Genomic DNA, 24,618 nt, shown 5'->3' with positions numbered 1-24,618 from the left:
AACGGCGCGTATGAACACAGTGTTATAGCTGGTCAAGCTTTTTACAACAACGGGAACGTAAAATGTATATACTTTTAAAATCGTTAAAAATTAACAATGGGTAAGAAAGATAATAACCAACTAACTACGAGGAATTAAAGATTTTCTGTCCCTCGTGATAATTCGTAATTCCTCGTAGCTCGTTATTTATTCTCTAATAGTTTGAATGTCAGTATCTCTATAAACAAGGTGTTAGATGTCATCTTAATGATTGTAGTAGCTCAAAAGCCGTGGTATGTGCTTTCCTATATATGGGAACGTGCATATAAAAACCTTGCTGCATTAGTAAAAAAAAGTAGCGGGTTTCCTCTGATGACTAAGCATAACAATTATGTGGTATGTACTATCTTGTCTGTGACTTGGTGCATATAAAAGAACCCTTGCTGCTAATTGAAAAGAGTAGCCCATGAAGCGGCGACAGCGGGTTTCGTTTCTCAATATCTGTGTGGATCCTTAACCATATGTCTGACGCCATATAACCGTAAATAAAATGTGTTGAGTGCGTCGTTAAAAACCCCACATTTCCTTCCTTCCAAACAAGAAAATGTATGTAATACGTAGTTTTTGCTGTCAAAGAGACTGATAGTCAAAACATCTTACAACAGCTGCAAACTAAGGAGACAAATGGGTTAATGGTTGTACTATACCAAATAAACTCCCATAGACGACCAAGTTAACGTTTGTGTTTGATAAAAATATATGACATATATTAACCAAACTATGACCCATAAATATCAGTACTACAACCGGTACCACATAGTATTATTAACTGAAAAAATGGTACCTTTCGTGGTTCATCTTCGATATAACCGGATATTTTTACAACATCCCTAGTTTTGTACAAAACTTTGAGTAGGATTAGACCGGCCTCGGTGGCGCAGTGGCTAAGCCATCGGACTACAGGCTGGTAGGTACAGGGTTTGCAGCCCACTGTCCTAGACAGACAGACCAGATAGCTTAGGTGTGTGTGTGTGTGTGTGTGTGTGTGTGTGTGTGTGTGTGTGTGTGTGTGTGTGTGTGAGTGTGTGTGTGCCCAGGACAGCGTGCTTGAACCTTAATTAGATATAAGCATGAAAATAAGTTGACGTGAAATGAGTTAGATTTTACAGGTTCCCCCTACCTGTTTCAAGTAAAAGGTTACTTGACACAGTGATACTAGATGAATAAAAATTGTATACATTTTTTGCCGAGATGAGAGAGAGAGAGAGAGAGAGAGAGAGAGAGAGAGAGAGAGAGAGAGAGAGAGAGAGAGAGAGAGAGAGAGAGAGAGGGGGGGGGGGGGGGTGGGTGGCATGGTTAAGGTTAGGACATTCGTGCGCTACAACAGCTTGCTCTGAATGTGCACGTAAAACAATTCCATCCATCCACAGTATTTTTACATGTCCCTATATCACTAAGGTTTCGGGCATCTACATAATTAGGTGCGCTATTACAGCTGAACTATGTATATATATATATATATATATATATATATATATATATATATATATATATATATATATATATATATATCTAATTTCTCTCTAAGACTGTCAGAATACCAAATGTTTGACATCCAATATATATATATATTGGATGTCAAACATTTGGTATTCTGACAGTCTTAGAGAGGAAATTTTTTATCCATTACTAGCAAAGGATCTTCTATATGCACCATCGCACAAACAGGATAGCACACACCACGGCATATATATATTGCGTATTTAGAATATGTTCCGCATTAAGTAAGCCTAGGCCTAACTGTTTTGTGTGACCGATATCATCTGCAATTCTAACTACATGCACGTTAGAATCACGAGCAACTGGTAAAATAGTATTTATTCCACATGTTACTGCTCAAATTTAGTTTCCTTGCCAAAGGAACGTCGATTAGCTTGTAAATATGACCTAATCCACTGCTGTCGAACACTTTGGAACGAAGTGTCTGCAAATACTGGGTCTTGTCATAAAACAGTTTGAACACACATAACAAAGTTAACGAATCAGTGTCTTTGGAGCGCTACTATTTGCACTATTTGTTATTAAAACAAAGACAGAATAAGGAAATATTCGGAAAATACCTGCCTCAAAGAGGTCAGGTTTCTCACCGATTTTCGAGCCCGACACCACTCCTGTGACGTAGGTTGAATGTCTTGTATTAGGAACCTCGAAGCGTCCTGTTGCTTCACATTGTCCTCTGCTGTAACCTATCACTGACAGTTCAAACCAAAATCAGGACACCTTGGTCATAAACATATCCAAATAAGGTCCTGATATTTTCACCGTGGGACAAACGACTGGTAGGTAATGGGTTCGCAGTGGAGCTAATTTTAATCAGATTGCACTTTTTGTTCCTAAATCTGATGCCACAGATCATTAGTTTAATTATTCTCGAGTCAAGTCATGACAATAAACGTACATGTTGTTGACCAGTACCAACGCTACATGAACAGCCGGTGTTTTTTGTTTTTTACATTGGTGTTGATCAACATATAACTTTATATGACACCCAATGGCCGATGTATTTTACATTGATGCTGATAATGATATAACGTAGTATGACACCTAATAGCCGATGTTGGTTTGTTTTTTTTTTTTTTTTTTTTTTTTTTTTTTTTTTTTTTTTTTTTACATTGATGTTGATCATCATATAACTTAGTCTGTCATGCAATAGCCGATGTATTTTACATTGATGTTGATAATCACATAACATAATGTGACACCCAATAGTCGATGTATTTTACATTGATGTTGATAATCATATAACTTAGTCTCACACCCAATATGCGAAGTATTTTATATTGATGTTGATCATCACATAACATAATGTGACACCCAATAGTCGATGTATTTTACATTGATGTTGACAATCATATAACTTAGTCTCACACCCAATATGCGAAGTATTTTACATTGATGTTGATCATCACATAACATAATGTGACACCCAATAGCCGATGTATTTTACATTGATGTTGATAATCATATACCTTAGTCTGACACGCAATAACCAATGTATTTTACATTGATGTTGATCATTATATACCTTAGTCTGACACCCAATACCCCTGCGCGTGCTGTAACCTCACCGTGGTGCAGGGGTGTAACATTCTCTATGAGAATGGCCAATACAGCACAAATTGAAATTTTGAGTAAAAGTCAGTATCTATCTATGATATTTGTATTTTTGCACAGTTCTTTACACTGTTTTTATTTAAATCTTGCATTTTTCTATTGATGTTGATCATCACCTTATTTGTTTGCATTTACCATAGTTTGACACCCAATAGCTGATGTATGTTTCGTGCTGGGGTGTCGTTAAACATCCATTCATTCATTCTGACACCCAATATGTGAAATATTTTACATTGATGTTGATTATCACATAACATAATGTGACACCCAATAACCGATGTATTTTACATTGATGTTGATAATCATATATCTTAGTCTGACACCCAATAACCAATGTATTTTACATTGATGTTGATCATTATATACCTTAGTCTGACACCCAATATATGAAGTATTTTACATTGATGTTGATCATCACATAACATAATATGACACCTGATAGCCGATGTATTTTATATTGATATTAATCACAATATAACTTAATAGCCGATGGTTAATTAACCAATGCGCTTTAATGGCGTCATTAACCAAAACAAAACGTTTATTTTCCATAACATTATATATTGCTGCTATATATGTTTCATTTGCGTGCATCAACAATATATTCTTACAACAACAGTAATAACAAAAACAGAATTTCAGAGAAAATGTTTATTTCTGTTTATAAAACATGCAACGAATATAATGGAAGATGTTTCAATTCTGTTAAGTGTGTGATCAATGACACTGAATGTTGTACTAGCACAATTTATAACAGTGTATTGTCCTGATATATTTTTTTAAACTAGTTCATCAGATAAATTACACAGGCATCCTCTTACTGTACTTACTGTGTGAATTACACACACACAAAAAAATACAAATAAAATAAATCAATAATAACTCCAAAAGGGGTTTCGTTCGCACCCTCTAGGCCTGTCCCTGGTGACCAACTTCTTTAAGGTTATCAGCTGTAGAATTGTTTCCCTGAAACTTTCTGTCGTTTGTCACGGCGTATATCTCTGTCAGAAATACAAATCTTGTCGTTCCTCTTGGCTCCAACTCGTCTTCAGTTAGCACAGCACAATACGGCTTAACGGCGGTAGTCGACGAAGCTTGTGTGAAGTCGACAGCGACGACGTTGCCAATGATCTTGCATCCTAGCACTGGTACCATTATCATTTGTCGTCTTCGGAGTAGATTTCTCAAATTCATTTTGCAAGTACTCGATTTTCTTCCGTGAAAAATATTTAGCTATGTGGGATAAAACCAAAGAAAATCATATTTATACGTTTCCTGCGAATGTGTTGATTATGTTGCTATGAGGATGCGAGGGAAGACAACGTAGTCATGATAACCAATTGCGTCAAGAGTATGACTTTTCCAGAACAATCTGACCATTTTACAACAGTTGTTTTGATCTTGGATAACGGTTTTGTTGTTCAGATTAAATAAATTTGGTTTTTACTTTAAAACATATATTTTTATTTATTGAATGGGCGTTAATGAATGAATACATTATTTATTTATTTATTTTTAATTATTTATTTGTTTTAGTGGCGGATTAATTTTCGGGTAGTGGAGGTTGTTTTATTATTTTCCCTACCTTCTTTTTGATGAACACTTTTCGGCAAAACCAAAGCAGGTGGTGTTTGTTTTGAGACGAATATAGACAATATTGTACTGATATATTGTCGGATTGAAACCTTGATGTTTTATTGTTTCAGTTGGCTTGGAATGCATAACTTCTGATATCGTCCAGATTATCGTGGGATGCTATGGTTACCGCTCCTTTCAGGAATATCACCAGGTAGCAGTATAGTAAGAACAAAATGCTCCCATTCTACAAGAAGCCACTGAAGTGTGTCCACTGCCAAATGTGGGGCCATAATGTCACAGAATGCAGATCAACCCGGGAGCACCCAACCTGTTTCAGGTGCGGGGATAGTCACCCAAAAAGGGGTATAGATAACCCATGCGGAAACCCTTGAGATGCGCCAACTGCAAGAGCAGCCATTACACTCACGACAGGCAGTCTTTACACGAATATAAGTAATTTAAAAATATTTTTTATGGTTTAAGGCCAAAACCTCTCCGGTTAATTTTCCTGAAGCTAAAAATATATAATTAAATATTTAGATTAACTTTTCAAGTGTTGGTCGAGTATTTACAAACAAATGATTGTATTTTTCAAACAAAGGTGTTCAAGAAAGTTTTTTGTTATCATGTGTTAAATGTTGAACACAACATCATTTTTGCCGAAGTGTTTCAGTTTTAAGGGGAATAGTGTTTTTAACAAAGGGGAATCCACACGAGCGCCAAAGTCATCAATAGATCCATTGATATCTGGACAGAAAATTATATAAAATAATAATAAGAATAAATAAATAAATAAATAATAATAATAATAATAATAATAATAATAATAATAATAATAATAATAAAGAACTATATAATTAGCAAGGCCGTTTTATAATTATTCCCTATCGTTGTGGCCGCTTCTCTTTGGATTTGTATTGCGACATTCTTCTTTGTTCTCACCCGATACCGCACTTCGCAAGGATTTTTTTGCTCTCAGGTACCGTATTCACATTGTGTACAAAGATAAATTCTGTAAATTCAACGGCAATGGTAGCCGCCTCCGCTGTCTTCTGTCTGTGTCGATCAATATTTGAATTTTATTTGTCGTTTTACACAGACGTGGCTATATATATACACGGCCGCCATAAGACGTGGTACTCAAATAGCACTAACTATTATGTTTTATTTCCAATAAGGTTTATTCAGATTTATAAAATTATTCAAGATTAGCTAAAAGTAAAACGGCCATTGAATAGTTACTCGTCCGTTTTTTCATCAACTGCGGTTGTGTGGTGTTCAAATTGAAAAATGATAAAACAATGACGCCACACATCTTTGTCTACCGTACATGTAGGTATTTTATAAATTACTTAGCGGCGCTTATGTGACAGAAAGGTGGGATTAGTAATTCTCTTACCCGTTATTAAAGCTACAAAGTAGGCCTACGTGCACAGTAAAACAGACTGAAACAGTATATCTCTTAAAGTAGGCATGATGATGTATAACAAGTAGCCAGTGTTTTTGAGAATTTTAGTCCGTGTATCAAATATGTATCAGGCATAAACTAATGGTAACTTTATCGATTTAACTTTACGCTTATCTAAATCTACGCTCCTTGAAAAGTAGAAGTAAAGTTTGTTTTATTTAACGACGCCACTAGAGCACATTGATTTTTTATCTATCATCGGCTATTGGACGTCAGACATATGGTCATTCTGACACTGTGTTTTAGAGGAAACCCGCTGTCGCCACATAGGCTACTCTTTTACGACAGGCAGCAAGGGATCTTTTATTTGCGCGTCCCACAGGCAGGATTGCACAAACCATGGCCTTTGTTGAACCAGTTATGGATCACTGGTCGGTGCAAGTGGTATACACCTACCCACTGAGCCTTGCGGAGTACTCACTCAGGGTTTGGAGTCGGTATCTGAATTAAAAATCCCATGCCTCGACTGGGATCCGAACCCATTACCTACCAGCCTGTAGACCGATGACCTAACCACGACGCCACTGAGGCCGGTCCTACGCTCCTTGAAGACAAAAACATATTTTTAGGGGATGGGCACTTGGTGATGCGGAGCAGGTAACCATCAGCAAAATAAAGGATATTGTTCACATGAGAAATGCATTATTGTCTGTATACGGCCGTTTATCATTTTAGTGTTACTGAACTTTAAAATATACGCGTTCCATAAGGCTAAGAGCTAAGTATTGTATTGAAATGAGAGATATATGTGTGTGTTTTCTGACATCTCACCTACAAAAAGTAAAAGATATCACAGCTTAGTGCGGGGTAGTATATACATGTACATGTACGGATGGCATTACATTTCCCATCACTTTAGCAAAATACGGTCTTGTAACCACAGAGTAGACCATTCCGTTCAACAGGCGTCATACACACCTGGTTATGTGTGAAAAAAATAGTTCTAGTTACACCACCGAGGTTCTACTCAACTCCGAAACTCAACTAATTGTAATAATCTATTATTTGTCCACAATAATGAAGTATCAGCCTTGCAAAAAAAGTGTCATTAGAGATATATGTAGAGTAACAATTGGTGAGCCGATTGTTAATCGCCCATTACAAATTTAAATCTCCTATAATTTGAGATCAAAGAAAGATGACACCTACACAATATTAAATGATGTCTGGACGCTGGGGCCTTAATAAGCCAATAGTCACGAACGTGTACACATGCAATTATGTAAACACATCTTAGATGTAAAACGAAGCACATCAAATATTATGGTATATTATGAACTAGTCCGTTCCCCCCTTATATAAGCAGAAATATCCGCATTGTAAACTATTGGGTAAAACCACTAAACACTGATAACTTAATTTTAAAATACCGTTACGCCACTTGTTGATGAATGTATAAGAAAAGTACGTACAAGCACATGTAACTGGGTCAGTGTCAAGTGCGGGAATTATTGTTCAACACTTATATAACCGAAATGCTGAGAAATGTATTTCTTCACAATTAAAACAGAGAATAGCAGATCAGTTTATTCTATCTGTGTTATTGTAGTGTTGGGCATCGTATTTACATCAGTTCCATCGTCTGAACTATAGAAACAATTATTGTTAACATTTTCCGCGACAATCGATTAAGAATATTATAATCTATCATCACATCGGCAAAGCCAAACCGATCGGTTTTCAATAATAATCGATCCCTGGAACCTCACTAGTTTACTGTACTAGATACCACACCATAATGATTTTGCAAACACATTGCTAATAGTGTATCATTGCAATCGTATCTACTGATACCTACTTCATTTAAATACAAACAGTTTGTGTAAATACAAGATACCTGCATGTAGCCTTTCTATATAAACAGCAGATGTAATATAGACATAGATGGTAGAATCAACTCTCTGTAATATCAATGGTGTAAAGAACATTTACCATTTCATCATAGTTTTAGAATATTTATGAGGCAAATACATTAAACCAATACAAATCATATCTCTGCACAACGCAGTCGCAAAGATATTACGCAAAGTCTTTAATAGATTATATATTGCTTCCATGATCAAGTGTCGTCCTTAGGAAATTTGTAGGCTATTCGTAACATGATGTTTCATCCCTCCTGCACCGCATGCAGGATTACTGCCACTCCCAAGACTAGCTTAGAAAACCCAGATTTGCTTTGCAATAAATCATATATTTTTTAATTAATTGAACTACTGTCCATTGATAACATGACAGTTGATTAAATTATATGAATTTCTGATTAAAGCTACCAAATACAAAACATATCATCGCACGTGAAAAATCACTTTATGTTTTGAATTACCATAGTTTGACACCCAATAGCCGATGTATTTTTCGTGCTGGGGTGTCGTTCAGACATTAAAAACAGTGTTCCTAGGAATACAAAACAACATTTTATTTCGTAGAAATATTTCTTCTTTGACTACAAAAGCCCTGTGTATTTTGTGTATTTGACAGACGGAGAAAGCATGACTTTAAAGGGACAGACCCTAGTTTCAGCCCACGGAAATCCACACAAAGTTGAGTTAATCTACACACCTGTAACACATTTGGATAAAGTTACAATTTAGTGAAACGTGAGTCTGTCACTTTGAAACGGTGAAATACCATCTAAATATAGACTAAAACTCGACTCCATAACTGTTATTTCTCAGACGCACGTGCGTTTTTAAAAATATGAGAAATGCATTTTGTGATATTAAAAACACCAGGATGACCAAAAACACTTTGAATGTACGGAAATGGATAATCTAAACAATAAAATATAAGTAAAATATGATTTCAGTTATGAAAAACGGCTCTAATAGTCAAAAATATGTCTTAGTGCTTAAAAACTAGGGTATGTCCCTTTAATACAACGATTCACGCAGACACACATATACAAGCAACACAGAGGCAGGAACATGTGATATTGCTAAAATATCTTCGAGACAAAATAGATCACTAAATATAATCAAACTACAAAAAGACAAATTATGTGAGGAAGCCCTTTTTGTCATGGCCATTTGTGAGAGAAATTATAGATACACTACACGAACAGTTTGTGAAAGGGCCCACTGATATCACAGCATCAAGTAACATAACCACCATATTAAAGCCCTATTATATTAAATACCTCCTAAATGAACTTGGGGTTGATAATGCGAGTAGTGCTACATATAAGACCACTATGTTATCTTATGAAGAAATATGCTAAGCACACAAATCTGTCCTTTGGATATTTGGTTTTGAGCATTCCTCTATATATTGGATCCCAATACTTCATAAGAATCCACACAAGGAGAGATACATCGCGGGGTCCAGAAAATACCCCACTTGCTCAAAGACTGTCCATTATCCTGACCACTATCAAGGATAACCTTTTTTAGGTATTGGCCAACAGTCTTTGAGATAAGTGGCATTAATCACATGTGGATTCTCAAGAGTTCCAAAGATTTACTTGAAATCATTTACTCTCAATCCAGATCAAGTTCACTAATATTACCAATATGATTATTCAACATTACACACAACAATCTCCCATAACAAACTGAACGAAAAACTCAACTCCTTAATCAGCGAAACATTTGTTAACACAGAACAGTGAACGAAGATGCATGTCCATTTTAATGTTCCACGGATGTGGACACTTCGTAAAGACCGAGATTGAATCCGGACTAGAGTACTAGTACACTGAGACAGACATATAACGTATGACTTTACTCTTCGATATAGTGTGATCTTATATGATTCAATAACAGCAGGATTACAGATTGCATTCTATTAATTTACTCACGAGTGTTTGAATTAAACAAAAACAACATCTGAAGGTATTAGATCAGTTTGCATAGAGATTCAAAGAGACGCAGATCTCCAAACTAAGCTGTATGACAGAAAAAGGATGGCTTCAATTTTTCAATAGTCAAATATCCCTTTATGTCAAGCAATATACCTTCTGCTCCAGCTTTTGGTGCCTACACATGGGCTGGAGGGGGGCTGGAGGGGTTGATTTGCCCGACATTTTACCCAGATAAAAACTGCCCGAATTTTCCCCTCTGGTTTCCCACTGTTTTGCCCGAATTTGGGTGGGGGGGCAATTGCCCCCCCCCCCCCCGCCCCCCGGGTCGTACGCCCATGTGCCTACATATCACAACTTCTAAGATACCTTGGAACATACTCATTGTATGCAGATATTAAACAACGCCATATCATTTTGGCACAAAAATTGTTCCATCAGGGTTATGATGTCCAGGGACCTCTGAGGGCATTCAATAAGGTTTATGGTAGACATTTGGAGGCTATATCTACTAATTACGATGCATAACTGATTAAAATTATTGCTGATGCTATTCAATAGTTTGAACTTGTGCATACTTTTTCTTGTCTTTGGTGAAACTCTAGAACATTTTTTATTTTTAGATGAAGATGTCGTGACTTATTTAAAACATAACAGAATTACTGTATAGTTTTAGTTATGTCTATTTAGTACCTATATAAAATTATGTTATGTCACCCCCAAAGAATTGTGAAATAAAACAAATAATAAAAATTATATGTTGCCCAAATAAGGCGTTTGTACGGGTATAAAAAGCGCGATGTCATGACGGTTGGCGTTCATTCTCTCGGACGATAAAGACTTACAGAAATAAAAACTAATGAGCTCCAAAGGTAACAGCAAATAAAGAAATAGTATCACACAGATACAGCACATACACACAGAACACATAAAGATAAAAGTATCTAAAGGTTACAGACACCGATTACAGATTTTCACAGCGTTAGGTTCATGGTAAAGTTACGTCCGTCTCCTTGACGTAGTGACAGTTGACATACTGACTGACGGGGTAGGATAAAATTTAGAATTTGTAAATAAGTATAAATAAAGGCACTATATAAGTAATTAGAAAGTTAATAATGAAATTATAATTCAATTCTAAATATTAAATTGATGTATTTTGTGTAGGTAATCTATTGTGATTATTATACTGCTGTTGTTAATATTATTAGTTGTTTACAAGAATCCATTTCTGGAGTTTAACTCTACCTGGCGTTGTTCTTCTTTTTTTTCATTTCTTCATATTACAGGACAGTTACTGTTATAATTACTCTTTACTTATCTTGCACTGTGTGTGCCTCTCAAATTTATTAAATTATTCTGTTCACAACCTGTAAGGCCACTGTAAGTAAACATATTAAAAAGATCTAGTACAGGAAAGAAATACACATTAGTGAAGAGAAGTAATGTACAGGAAAGAAACATTTCATTGTAATATCCAAATCATTCTGCTGTTATAAATGTAGGAAATGACAATTACACGAATACAGTTTGTATACAAGAAGAAGAATGTGACGGTACATGCTCTTAATTTCTTTTCGCCTGTGGCGATATTAATTGTTTTAGAGGGTCGTGTGCACTTGTTACGTAATACTTCTGCGCGACAGTCCTCGATCGGTACGCCTAATACACACCCTTAGCCAGGTGCGGAGGCCATGTGGCGAGTAGTTACGTAATACCCCTGCGAGTGCGGTTTTTACAACCGTGATTTGGCGACGATGGCGTCAGTAAGTCTGACGATCAGAGAGAAATAATACCGCTTGGACGCGGTGGAAATATCAAATGATAGGGGGAGGTACCGCCTTGTACCCCCAGGCGAATTTCTGATTTTATAATAAATAGCTAGTTTTTTTTAGAGATATCGGGGAGAACCAAAAAGGAAGGTATCCCGGGGGAACGTGTCCGTCCGGACTGGTAAATATATTATTTCTGCTCTGTGTATAACCTTGATGTGATTGATGTGACTTTAAATATTTTAATACTGTATTATACCAATATTCTTTAGACAGTGTCTTCGGTCATCTGACGAAGTAAATCGTAGACTTTTTGTTCTAACATTATACGAGTATTTGGTAATATAAAGCTTAGCCAGTCATCCTAGAAGACCTAGGTAAACTGTAAGTTATTGTCTTTATTGTGATAGGTACCAGTATTAATTCTGTGTTACAAGGTTACTGAATGAGTAGTTAGGGTTAATTAAAAATTAACCCGTTAGGAATAGAGCTGTAATTCCTTTATTAATTAAGTTCCCCTGGAAGCGTTCCTAAATTATCACACGTTACTGAACGAGTAGTAAGGGTTAATTAAAAATTAACCAGTTAGGAATGGTGTTGTAATTCCTTTATTAATTAAGTTCTCCTGGCAGCGTTTCTCAATTATCACACGTTATTGAACGAGTAGTAAGGGTTAATTAAAAATTAACCAGTTAGGAATAGAGGGTAATTCCTTTATTAATTAACTTCTCCTAGAAGCGTTTCTCAATTATCACACGTGTGGGTGTTGTGTCACGGTGAAGTGATTCGCATATTGTGTAACTAGACACCTAGAGATTAACTAATTAAGTGATCAGTTCTGGGTTGTTATTATTGTTGTTATTAATTAACTACTACGGCTGTACATTTGTCAGCGTAGGTTAATACAGATTCCAAAGTGTATTGTGTTTTGTTGTGTTTCTAGTGAACTAACGTGCTATAATCACATATACTTTATATAAGATTGTATCTCTGATCATACCTAGAGACGAGCCATACTAGGGTTTAACAGCCTGTTACAGAGAGATCTAATAGATATACAGTTAGGAGAGATATTTTGATAATCATGTTTTATTCAGTTACGGGAATTATAGAATCCCCGTGACAGGAGTAGAAAATTGGGGCGCTCGTCCCGGATCTGAAACGGGACATGCATATTTAAAAAAGTATTGTTTGTAAATGGGGGCTTTATAAATTAATTTTTACAAATTTACCAGAAGTAGCACGTTGTCCACTAGAAAATTAATTAATAATAAGTGCGTCATATCTAAACATGGATACGAATTTGCTGGATAGGCCTACGCTCAGTGTAGTGGAGATTAAGCGAGCACGTAAGGCCGAGTTAGTTGAAATCGCGGGTGAGCGAGAAATTGATTTAACATCAGCTAAAACCTTAGGAGATATAAGGACAATTATTATCCAGGAAGTTTTTGGTGATAGTCCTGTTATGGAAGAAAGTGAGATTGTTCCAGAGATAGAGATAAGTGACTTGAGTATGGAACAACAGTTAGCTTTTAAAAAGCTTGAGTACGAAAGAGAAGAACGTGCATTAGATAGAGAGAGAGAGAGAGAGAGAGAGAGAAAAAGAAGATAGAGATAGAGAAAAAGAAGATAGAGAGAGAGAGAGAGAGAGAGAAGGAGAAGAGAGGGAGAGAGAAGATAGAGATAGGGATAGAGAAGATAGAGAGAGGAGAGAGAGAGAGAGAGAGAGAGAGAGAGAGAGAGAGAAAGAGAAGAGAGAAATAGAGAAGATAGACATAGCGATAGAGAAAGAGAAGAGAGGGATAGAGAGAGAGAGAGAGAGAGAAAGAGAAAAGAGGGATAGAGAATTCCAGTTAGAAAAATTAAAAGTGGAACATGAGTTAAAGTTGAATACTGAAGAAGTTAGACGTGAGGCAGGAAATGGTTTTAACATGTCGGAGGCTTATAGATCAGTGCCTGTATTTGACGATCAGGAGGTAGACATGTTCTTCCAACTTTTTGAACGGGCCACTAAGCAGCTAAATTGGCCGCAGTCTAAGTGGACATTGTTAGCCGTGTCTAAGTTTAAGGGGAAGGCTAGTGTAGCTTATAATTCAATGAGTGATGAGCGAGCAAGTCAGTACGACCTAGTTAAGGCTGCGGTGTTGAGGGCGTATGAATTACGACCTGAGGATTATCGTTTACGGTATAGCGAGTTGAGAAAAACGCAGGGTCAGTCTTATAGTGAGATTGTGGCTAAGAAGGCAGGGATGTTTGATAAATGGGTGGTGTCTCATCAGGTAGAGTCATATACCGAGTTACGGGAGTTGTTGATCTTACAGGACATTAAAAATGGATTACCAGTTAGCTTACGTATTCATTTAGAGGATCGTGATGTTAAAAAGATAGAGGAGGCAGGCATAGTGGCAGATGATTACGTGTTAATACACAAAGCTCAGGCAGTACCGGGTAGCTCTTTACAACAGGGTGATAAGAAGAAATTTCAGCCAGGTTTTTCCCGGGAAAGTAACTATCGGGGAGAGTCATCTAGTTGGTCAGCTAGTCAGGCAAGGAATGCACCTGGTCGGCAAAGTAAGGATAGACCTGCATTATCAGCCAATGCACGAACTTTTCGTCCACATTGCAGTTACTGTAAAAAGGATAACCATCTTATCGGGGACTGTTTTAAAAAGGAAACGCCATAATGCGCAAGTGGTCGGTTTAGTGAGGTCAGCTCCGTTAGCGAGAGAGTTAATGGTTAGTCCCATGGCAGAAAAAGTAAACCCGTATGTGTCCACTGGTATGGTTTGTGATGTGAAACAAGAATTGAGTCCTAAGGCTATATCAATCTATAGAGATACCGGGTGTAGTCAGAGTTTGATCACGCAAGAGAGTTTAGCTGATATTGAAAATTCAGACATAGGACGTAGTTTGGCCTTAACCTCGGTTACTGGAGAAAAATTTGGTTGTCAGGTTACATAAGGTTTTCTTGTGTTCGAAGTTTGTGACGGGACCAGTCATTATGGGTGTTGTGAAGGACTTGCCTGTTGAAAACATAGGAGTTTTGTTGGGCAATGATTTGACTAGTCAGTGTTGTCAGCCGAAATGTGACCAGTTGTTAATTAAAGACAGCCCTTTACGAGTAGGAGAGAGTGAGGGTGATGAGATTAGATATCCTGCGTGTGTAAAGACTAGGGCTATGACCAGTAGGTTAGCACGAGACCCAGAGGATATTTGTGATTTGTCTGATACGTGTGTGAGCCATGAAATTGGAGTGGATGAGGTTATCAGTAAAATGGTAGATAAGTCAACTGAGGAATTAAATGTGGTGGAACCTGTTGATCTCCCGCAGAGGGGAATTGAACCAGTTGTGTTTGATAGAGGGGTTTTACCTTGGAATAGACAAGAGTTAGTACTAGAGCAGGGGGCTGATCCAAATTTGTTGGCAGCTCGCACTACCTTGTTAACTGTGGACAAGGGAGTATTAATGAATAAGAGAGTTAGAGATAGAAAGGATAGGAAGCAACTGAGCGAAGCTCAGAGCAAAATAAAATCAGTGTTTGATAGGAAGGCTAAGAGTCGGGAATTTAAACCAGGGGATAAAGTGCTGCTGTACCTTCCCATTAAACGGGGTTCATTACAGAGCAGGTATTTCGGTCCCTATGTTGTGCACAAACGGGTTAATGAGACAGGGTATGTGATAAACACTCCTGATAGGGTTAGGAAAAGTAGGTATTGTCACATCAATTTGCTAAAAGGTTATTTTGACAGACTGCCGATAGTTCCAGTGTTGCCGGTCCAAATTGAGAGTCACTCAATTTCCTGTGATGACGTCAAGCCTGCAGAGGTCAAGTTGGCCAACGGCCAGATTCTAGCAGACTTGAACCCCCAGCGAGCAAAGTTGACTACGTTGAAACAAGACAATGTTTCCATTTGTCAGAACCTTCCAACGGTTACCAATACCTTAAGCCAAGATGTGCGCTTGGAACCCAACGCTACACCGATTCGACAGCATGCCTATCGGAGAAAACCTGGAAAACGTGCGACGCTGAAAAAGAAGGAAACGAAGTTCCATTGGTCAGGTGAATGCGAGAAGTCATTCAACCGTCTCAAGCAGAGGCGCTACTCGTCTCCCGTGATGGCAGCACCAGACTACCGAATGCCGTTCAAGCTAGCTGTGGGTGCCAGTGACGTGGGTGCTGGAGCTGTGCTGTTCCAAGAAGACGAAGACGGACTGGACCATCCTAATGAAAGCCTCCAACCAGAGAGTTTTGAGATGGAGTCTTCCTCTGCAAGAATACCTAATTACCATTGGACATATCAAGGGCACATCCAATGTAACCGCTGATGCCCTGTCCCGAAGTTGAACGTTATGATAATGTGTTGACATTCTTGATTTCTGTTTTGTTTATATATATTTTATTTTGTATACCAGGGACTCAGAGACTCAGTGTGATTACTGGTAGTCACCTTATTATTACATGTGTTATAAATGCCCGTATGCGTCGGTTAACGCACCTTTTTGTTTTAATGTAGTATATTTCCCTATTCCTAGAGTAGAGGAAATATCCTTTTTGAGGTGGGGGTGTGTGACGGTACATGCTCTTAATTTCTTTTCGCCTGTGGCGATATTAATTGTTTTAGAGGGTCGTGTGCACTTGTTACGTAATACTTCTGCGCGACAGTCCTCGATCGGTACGCCTAATACACACCCTTAGCCAGGTGCGGAGGCCATGTGGCGAGTAGTTACGTAATACCCCTGCGAGTGCGGTTTTTACAACCGTGATTTGGCGACGATGGCGTCAGTAAGTCTGACGATCAGAGAGAAATAATACCGCTTGGACGCGGTGGAAATATCAGATGATAGGGGGAGGTACCGCCTTGTACCCCCAGGCGAATTTCTGATTTTATAATAAATAGCTAGTTTTTTTTAGAGATATCGGGGAGAACCAAAAAGGAAGGTATCCCGGGGGAACGTGTCCGTCCGGACTGGTAAATATATTATTTCTGCTCTGTGTATAACCTTGATGTGATTGATGTGACTTTAAATATTTTAATACTGTATTATACCAATATTCTTTAGACAGTGTCTTCGGTCATCTGACGAAGTAAATCGTAGACTTTTTGTTCTAACATTATACGAGTATTTGGTAATATAAAGCTTAGCCAGTCATCCTAGAAGACCTGGGTAAACTGTAAGTTATTGTCTTTATTGTGATAGGTACCAGTATTAATTCTGTGTTACAAGGTTACTGAATGAGTAGTTAGGGTTAATTAAAAATTAACCCGTTAGGAATAGAGCTGTAATTCCTTTATTAATTAAGTTCCCCTGGAAGCGTTCCTAAATTATCACACGTTACTGAACGAGTAGTAAGGGTTAATTAAAAATTAACCAGTTAGGAATGGTGTTGTAATTCCTTTATTAATTAAGTTCTCCTGGCAGCGTTTCTCAATTATCACACGTTATTGAACGAGTAGTAAGGGTTAATTAAAAATTAACCAGTTAGGAATAGAGGGTAATTCCTTTATTAATTAACTTCTCCTAGAAGCGTTTCTCAATTATCACACGTGTGGGTGTTGTGTCACGGTGAAGTGATTCGCATATTGTGTAACTAGACACCTAGAGATTAACTAATTAAGTGATCAGTTCTGGGTTGTTATTATTGTTGTTATTAATTAACTACTACGGCTTTACATTTGTCAGCGTAGGTTAATACAGATTCCAAAGTGTATTGTGTTTTGTTGTGTTTCTAGTGAACTAACGTGCTATAATCACATATACTTTATATAAGATCGTATCTCTGATCATACCTAGAGACGAGCCATACTAGGGTTTAACAGCCTGTTACAGAGAGATCTAATAGATATACAGTTAGGAGAGATATTTTGATAATCATGTTTTATTCAGTTACGGGAATTATAGAATCCCCGTGACAGGAGTAGAAAATTGGGGCGCTCGTCCCGGATCTGAAACGGGACATGCATATTTAAAAAAGTATTGTTTGTAAATGGGGGCTTTATAAATTAATTTTTACAAATTTACCAGAAGTAGCACGTTGTCCACTAGAAAATTAATTAATAATAAGTGCGTCATATCTAAACATGGATAAGAATTTGCTGGATAGGCCTACGCTCAGTGTAGTGGCGATTAAGCGAGCACGTAAGGCCGAGTTAGTTGAAATCGCGGGTGAGCGAGAAATTGATTTAACATCAGCTAAAACCTTAGGAGATATAAGGACAATTATTATCCAGGAAGTTTTTGGTGATAGTCCTGTTATGGAAGAAAGTGAGATTGTTCCAGAGATAGAGATAAGTGACTTGAGTATGGAACAACAGTTAGCTTTTAAAAAGCTTGAGTACGAAAGAGAAGAACGTGCATTAGATAGAGAGAGAGAGAGAGAGAGAAAAAAAGAAGATAGAGATAGAGAAAAAGAAGATAGAGAGAGAGAGAGAGAGAGAAGGAGAAGAGAGGGAGAGAGAAGATAGAGATAGGGATAGAGAAGATAGAGAGAGAGAGAGAGAGAGAGAGAGAGAGAGAGAGAGAGAGAGAGAGAGAGAGAGAGAGAGAAGAGAGAAATAGAGAAGATAGACATAGCGATAGAGAAAGAGAAGAGAGGGATAGAGAGAGAGAGAGAGAGAGAAAGAGAAAAGAGGGATAGAGAATTCCAGTTAGAAAAATTAAAAGTGGAACATGAGTTAAAGTTGAATACTGAAGAAGTTAGACGTGAGGCAGGAAATGGTTTTAACATGTCGGAGGCTTATAGATCAGTGCCTGTATTTGACGATCAGGAGGTAGACATGTTCTTCCAACTTTTTGAACGGGCCACTAAGCAGCTAAATTGGCCGCAGTCTAAGTGGACATTGTTAGCCGTGTCTAAGTTTAAGGGGAAGGCTAGTGTAGCTTATAATTCAATGAGTGATGAGCGAGCAAGTCAGTACGACCTAGTTAAGGCTGCGGTGTTGAGGGCGTATGAATTACGACCTGAGGATTATCGTTTACGGTATAGCGAGTTGAGAAAAACGCAGGGTCAGTCTTATAGTGAGATTGTGGCTAAGAAGGCAGGGATGTTTGATAAATGGGTGGTGTCTCATCAGGTAGAGTCATATACCGAGTTACGGGAGTTGTTGATCTTACAGGACATTAAAAATGGATTACCAGTTAGCTTACGTATTCATTTAGAGGATCGTGATGTTAAAAAGATAGAGGAGGCAGGCATAGTGGCAGATGATTACGTGTTAATACACAAAGCTCAGGCAGTACCGGGTAGCTCTTTACAACAGGGTGATAAGAAGAAATTTCAGCCAGGTTTTTCCCGGGAAAGTAACTATCGGGGAGAGTCATCTAGTTGGTCAGCTAGTCAGGCAAGGAATGCACCTGGTCGGCAAAGTAAGGATAGACCTGCATTATCAGCCAATGCACGAACTTTTCGTCCACATTGCAGTTACTGTAAAAAGGATAACCATCTTATCGGGGACTGTTTTAAAAGGAAACGCCATAATGCGCAAGTGGTCGGTTTAGTGAGGTCAGCTCCGTTAGCGAGAGAGTTAATGGTTAGTCCCATGGCAGAAAAAGTAAACCCGTATGTGTCCACTGGTATGGTTTGTGATGTGAAACAAGAATTGAGTCCTAAGGCTATATCAATCTATAGAGATACCGGGTGTAGTCAGAGTTTGATCACGCAAGAGAGTTTAGCTGATATTGAAAATTCAGACATAGGACGTAGTTTGGCCTTAACCTCGGTTACTGGAGAAAATTTGGTTGTCAGGTTACATAAGGTTTTCTTGTGTTCGAAGTTTGTGACGGGACCAGTCATTATGGGTGTTGTGAAGGACTTGCCTGTTGAAAACATAGGAGTTTTGTTGGGCAATGATTTGACTAGTCAGTGTTGTCAGCCGAAATGTGACCAGTTGTTAATTAAAGACAGCCCTTTACGAGTAGGAGAGAGTGAGGGTGATGAGATTAGATATCCTGCGTGTGTAAAGACTAGGGCTATGACCAGTAGGTTAGCACGAGACCCAGAGGATATTTGTGATTTGTCTGATACGTGTGTGAGCCATGAAATTGGAGTGGATGAGGTTATCAGTAAAATGGTAGATAAGTCAACTGAGGAATTAAATGTGGTGGAACCTGTTGATCTCCCGCAGAGGGGAATTGAACCAGTTGTGTTTGATAGAGGGGTTTTACCTTGGAATAGACAAGAGTTAGTACTAGAGCAGGGGGCTGATCCAAATTTGTTGGCAGCTCGCACTACCTTGTTAACTGTGGACAAGGGAGTATTAATGAATAAGAGAGTTAGAGATAGAAAGGATAGGAAGCAACTGAGCGAAGCTCAGAGCAAAATAAAATCAGTGTTTGATAGGAAGGCTAAGAGTCGGGAATTTAAACCAGGGGATAAAGTGCTGCTGTACCTTCCCATTAAACGGGGTTCATTACAGAGCAGGTATTTCGGTCCCTATGTTGTGCACAAACGGGTTAATGAGACAGGGTATGTGATAAACACTCCTGATAGGGTTAGGAAAAGTAGGTATTGTCACATCAATTTGCTAAAAGGTTATTTTGACAGACTGCCGATAGTTCCAGTGTTGCCGGTCCAAATTGAGAGTCACTCAATTTCCTGTGATGACGTCAAGCCTGCAGAGGTCAAGTTGGCCAACGGCCAGATTCTAGCAGACTTGAACCCCCAGCGAGCAAAGTTGACTACGTTGAAACAAGACAATGTTTCCATTTGTCAGAACCTTCCAACGGTTACCAATACCTTAAGCCAAGATGTGCGCTTGGAACCCAACGCTACACCGATTCGACAGCATGCCTATCGGAGAAAACCTGGAAAACGTGCGACGCTGAAAAAGAAGGAAACGAAGTTCCATTGGTCAGGTGAATGCGAGAAGTCATTCAACCGTCTCAAGCAGAGGCGCTACTCGTCTCCCGTGATGGCAGCACCAGACTACCGAATGCCGTTCAAGCTAGCTGTGGGTGCCAGTGACGTGGGTGCTGGAGCTGTGCTGTTCCAAGAAGACGAAGACGGACTGGACCATCCTAATGAAAGCCTCCAACCAGAGAGTTTTGAGATGGAGTCTTCCTCTGCAAGAATACCTAATTACCATTGGACATATCAAGGGCACATCCAATGTAACCGCTGATGCCCTGTCCCGAAGTTGAACGTTATGATAATGTGTTGACATTCTTGATTTCTGTTTTGTTTATATATATTTTATTTTGTATACCAGGGACTCAGAGACTCAGTGTGATTACTGGTAGTCACCTTATTATTACATGTGTTATAAATGCCCGTATGCGTCGGTTAACGCACCTTTTTGTTTTAATGTAGTATATTTCCCTATTCCTAGAGTAGAGGAAATATCCTTTTTGAGGTGGGGGTGTGTGACGGTACATGCTCTTAATTTCTTTTCGCCTGTGGCGATATTAATTGTTTTAGAGGGTCGTGTGCACTTGTTACATAATACTTCTGCGCGACAGTCCTCGATCGGTACGCCTAATACACACCCTTAGCCAGGTGCGGAGGCCATGTGGCGAGTAGTTACGTAATACCTCTGCGAGTGCGGTTTTTACAACCGTGATTTGGCGACGATGGCGTCAGTAAGTCTGACGATCAGAGAGAAATAATACCGCTTGGTCGCGGTGGAAATATCAGATGATAGGGGGAGGTACCGCCTTGTACCCCCAGGCGAATTTCTGATTTTATAATAAATAGCTAGTTTTTTAGAGATATCGGGGAGAACCAAAAAGGAAGGTATCCCGGGGGAACGTGTCCGTCCGGACTGGTAAATATATTATTTCTGCTCTGTGTATAACCTTGATGTGATTGATGTGACTTTAAATATTTTAATACTGTATTATACCAATATTCTTTAGACAGTGTCTTCGGTCATCTGACGAAGTAAATCGTAGACTTTTTGTTCTAACATTATACGAGTATTTGGTAATATAAAGCTTAGCCAGTCATCCTAGAAGACCTAGGTAAACTGTAGGTTATTGTCTTTATTGTGATAGGTACCAGTATTAATTCTGTGTTACAAGGTTACTGAATGAGTAGTTAGGGTTAATTAAAAATTAACCCGTTAGGAATAGAGCTGTAATTCCTTTATTAATTAAGTTCCCCTGGAAGCGTTCCTAAATTATCACACGTTACTGAACGAGTAGTAAGGGTTAATTAAAAATTAACCAGTTAGGAATAGAGTGGTAATTCCTTTATTAATTAACTTCTCCTAGAAGCGTTTCTCAATTATCACACGTGTGGGTGTTGTGTCACGGTGAAGTGATACGCATATTGTGTAACTAGACACCTAGAGATTAACTGATTAAGTGATCAGTTCTGGGTTGTTATTATTGTTGTTATTAATTAACTACTACGGCTGTACATTTGTCAGCGTAGGTTAATACAGATTCCAAAGTGTATTGTGTTATGTTGTGTTTCTAGTGAACTAACGTGCTATAATCACATATACTTTATATAAGATCGTATCTCTGATCATACCTAGAGACGAGCCATACTAGGTTTTAACAGCCTGTTACAGAGAGATCTAATAGATATACAGTTAGGAGAGATATTTTGATAATCGTGTTTTATTCAGTTACGGGAATTATAGAATCCCCGTGACAAAGAAAAAAGAAAGAAAAACAAAAAAGGGAGCAGATTAGCCCGAGTACTCTGACTGTAAGAGAGCTAGACGGACATTTGGACATAAATAAGCTCTCATTACAGTCAGAGACCAACATATGTATATTTTTGGCAATTCCTGACTACCAAACGGTAGGCAAAGATTCCCGCTCTAATACCACAACAATGCTATGTTTGACGTCAAATACCTTTACATCGATAATTTTCGAGTTAACTGATACAAAAAAATCCACATATTAATCACTAATACATATACTACAGAAAGAAATCCGACAGCACCCACATTTGGATAATGCCGTGTACAAATTCCTGTTCTACGCAGCCGTCCACTTTTATCCTCGAAACGTTCTTTACAGCATGCACATTCCATCGCAGAAACACAAAAAGAAACTAATCCATATTGTAACGTCGCTTGGTATGAGACGGCCCCTGTAACTGCTGCACAAGGCGGAATCGCCCAGTGGCGATCACGTGATCTATGTCTCGAAATAGATCGCCGAGCTTTGTAATTGTTGCGACGGAGTGTCACGAAGCGTAGCTGAATGTGGGTGCTGTCGGGTTTCTTTCTGTAGTATGTGTATTAGTGATTAATATGTGGATTATTTTGTATCAGTTAACTCGAAAATGATCGATGTAAAGGTATTTGACGTCAAACATAGGATTGTTGTGGTATTAGAGCGGGAATCTTTGCCTACCGTTTGGTAGTCAGGAATTGCCAAAAATATACATAGGTTGGCCTCTGACTGTATTTATGTCCAAATGTCCGTCTAGCTCTCTTACAGTCAAGAGTACTCGGGCTAGGAGCAGACATGCCTAAGCATCAGGGTAGGCCTGTGCATAACACATTTGTGGTAAACATTGAAGCATGTCTTACAAATAGTGACCAAATCAAAACTGCATAGACATAATGGCTCATGACTGACTAAATAAATTAATGTTTAACGACACCCCAACACACACACACACACACACACACACACACACACACACACACACAACAACAACAACAACCATGGTGCGAAACAACTCGGTTAGCGGTATGAATCCACGGGAAGGTCAAAACGACTCGGGTAAACTATTAATAAGGGTGACACGACATGTTACCACAGAAATAAGTACAAATTAATGGATAAATTAAATTAAAATAAAGTACGTCGTAAGACTTGGTGGGTTCTCCAAATAATGGAGGATAATAAAAACGAAGAAAATTAACAATGGCGACATCAGAGATTGCCGCGGAAAGGGTAAAGTTGGCGAGGAAAAAGATTTCTCCTGAAGAAATCAAACGAAGACAAAAATGCAGGTCCCAGTTGCGAAGGCTTAAGCAAGTTTTCATTGGTGATGAAATAGAGAGATGGAATATTGTCAAAGAAGACAATTTGCTTAAGAATAACAAGGAAGTAGCCCGGCTGTTGCTCAACATTTACGAAGCGTACCAGTAAGATATATTTGTTGAACATTTCATTGTAATATCCACGTCATTCTGCTGTTATAATTGTAGGAAATGACAATTACACGAATACAGTTTGTTATTGCACTTAATAATTTACATTAATTTCAAGGGATTTAAATTTTAATTGGGTTTTCTGGGACCAGGGACCAAAACCCACTGAACCACTCGCCCCCAGTAAACTGGTCCCAGTCGGTGTAGTCCAGTGTTCGAAATAAGCACTTGTCCGTTTGAATGAATGAATGTTTAACGACACTCCAGCACAAAAATACATATCGGCTATCCTTGCACTTGAATGAAACCAACAATTTATATGGATAAGTGACAATATTAGCAGACAAGCAGATTTCTAAATGTACTTGTCCAGTTGACTATTTTTATTGCTGTAGTCCTATGCAGTGGGTCCACCGACAGGGATCGATCCTAGACCAATGGCGCGATTCAACGAGCGCTTTACCACTAATCTTCATACACAATACGCCCAAATATATAACAGCCTATCAATTGATGGCCATATCATGGCTTCTAGAATTTTTATAAAATCCACTAGCCATGGGATCAGTGATTTTAGAAATGTACTAGCCACGATTAAAAATTCACTACCCCTACTTTACTTAAGGTTAATACAATTTTACTAAATACTAGGAATAATCAAATATGTTACCTGGAGAGGGAGATAGAGCTTAAAAACACAATGGGGGGATGGTGGGGTGTGGGCAGGATATTCATACAAATTTACAAAATATACTTAACTGCAACATTTGATCCAAAAAATTCACTAG

The 24,618-nt window shown here is 38.3% G+C and overlaps 1 protein-coding gene across 1 annotated transcript in view; it reads left to right on the top strand.

Annotated features, from left to right (window-relative positions):
- Positions 1–23,600: 23,600 nt before the first annotated feature.
- Positions 23,601–24,618, top strand: part of LOC121389714 (zinc finger protein 62 homolog) — a 38,807-nt gene continuing 37,789 nt past the window's right edge. The window contains exon 1 of the mRNA XM_041521364.1: positions 23,601–23,824. Coding sequence (XP_041377298.1) covers positions 23,601–23,824 — 224 coding nt within the window. The remainder of the gene's footprint in view (positions 23,825–24,618) is intronic.

Source organism: Gigantopelta aegis, chromosome 15, assembly GCF_016097555.1.
Source record: "Gigantopelta aegis isolate Gae_Host chromosome 15, Gae_host_genome, whole genome shotgun sequence".
NCBI lineage: Eukaryota > Metazoa > Mollusca > Gastropoda > Neomphalida > Peltospiridae > Gigantopelta > Gigantopelta aegis.
This window is presented reverse-complemented; position numbering and strand designations above follow the sequence as displayed.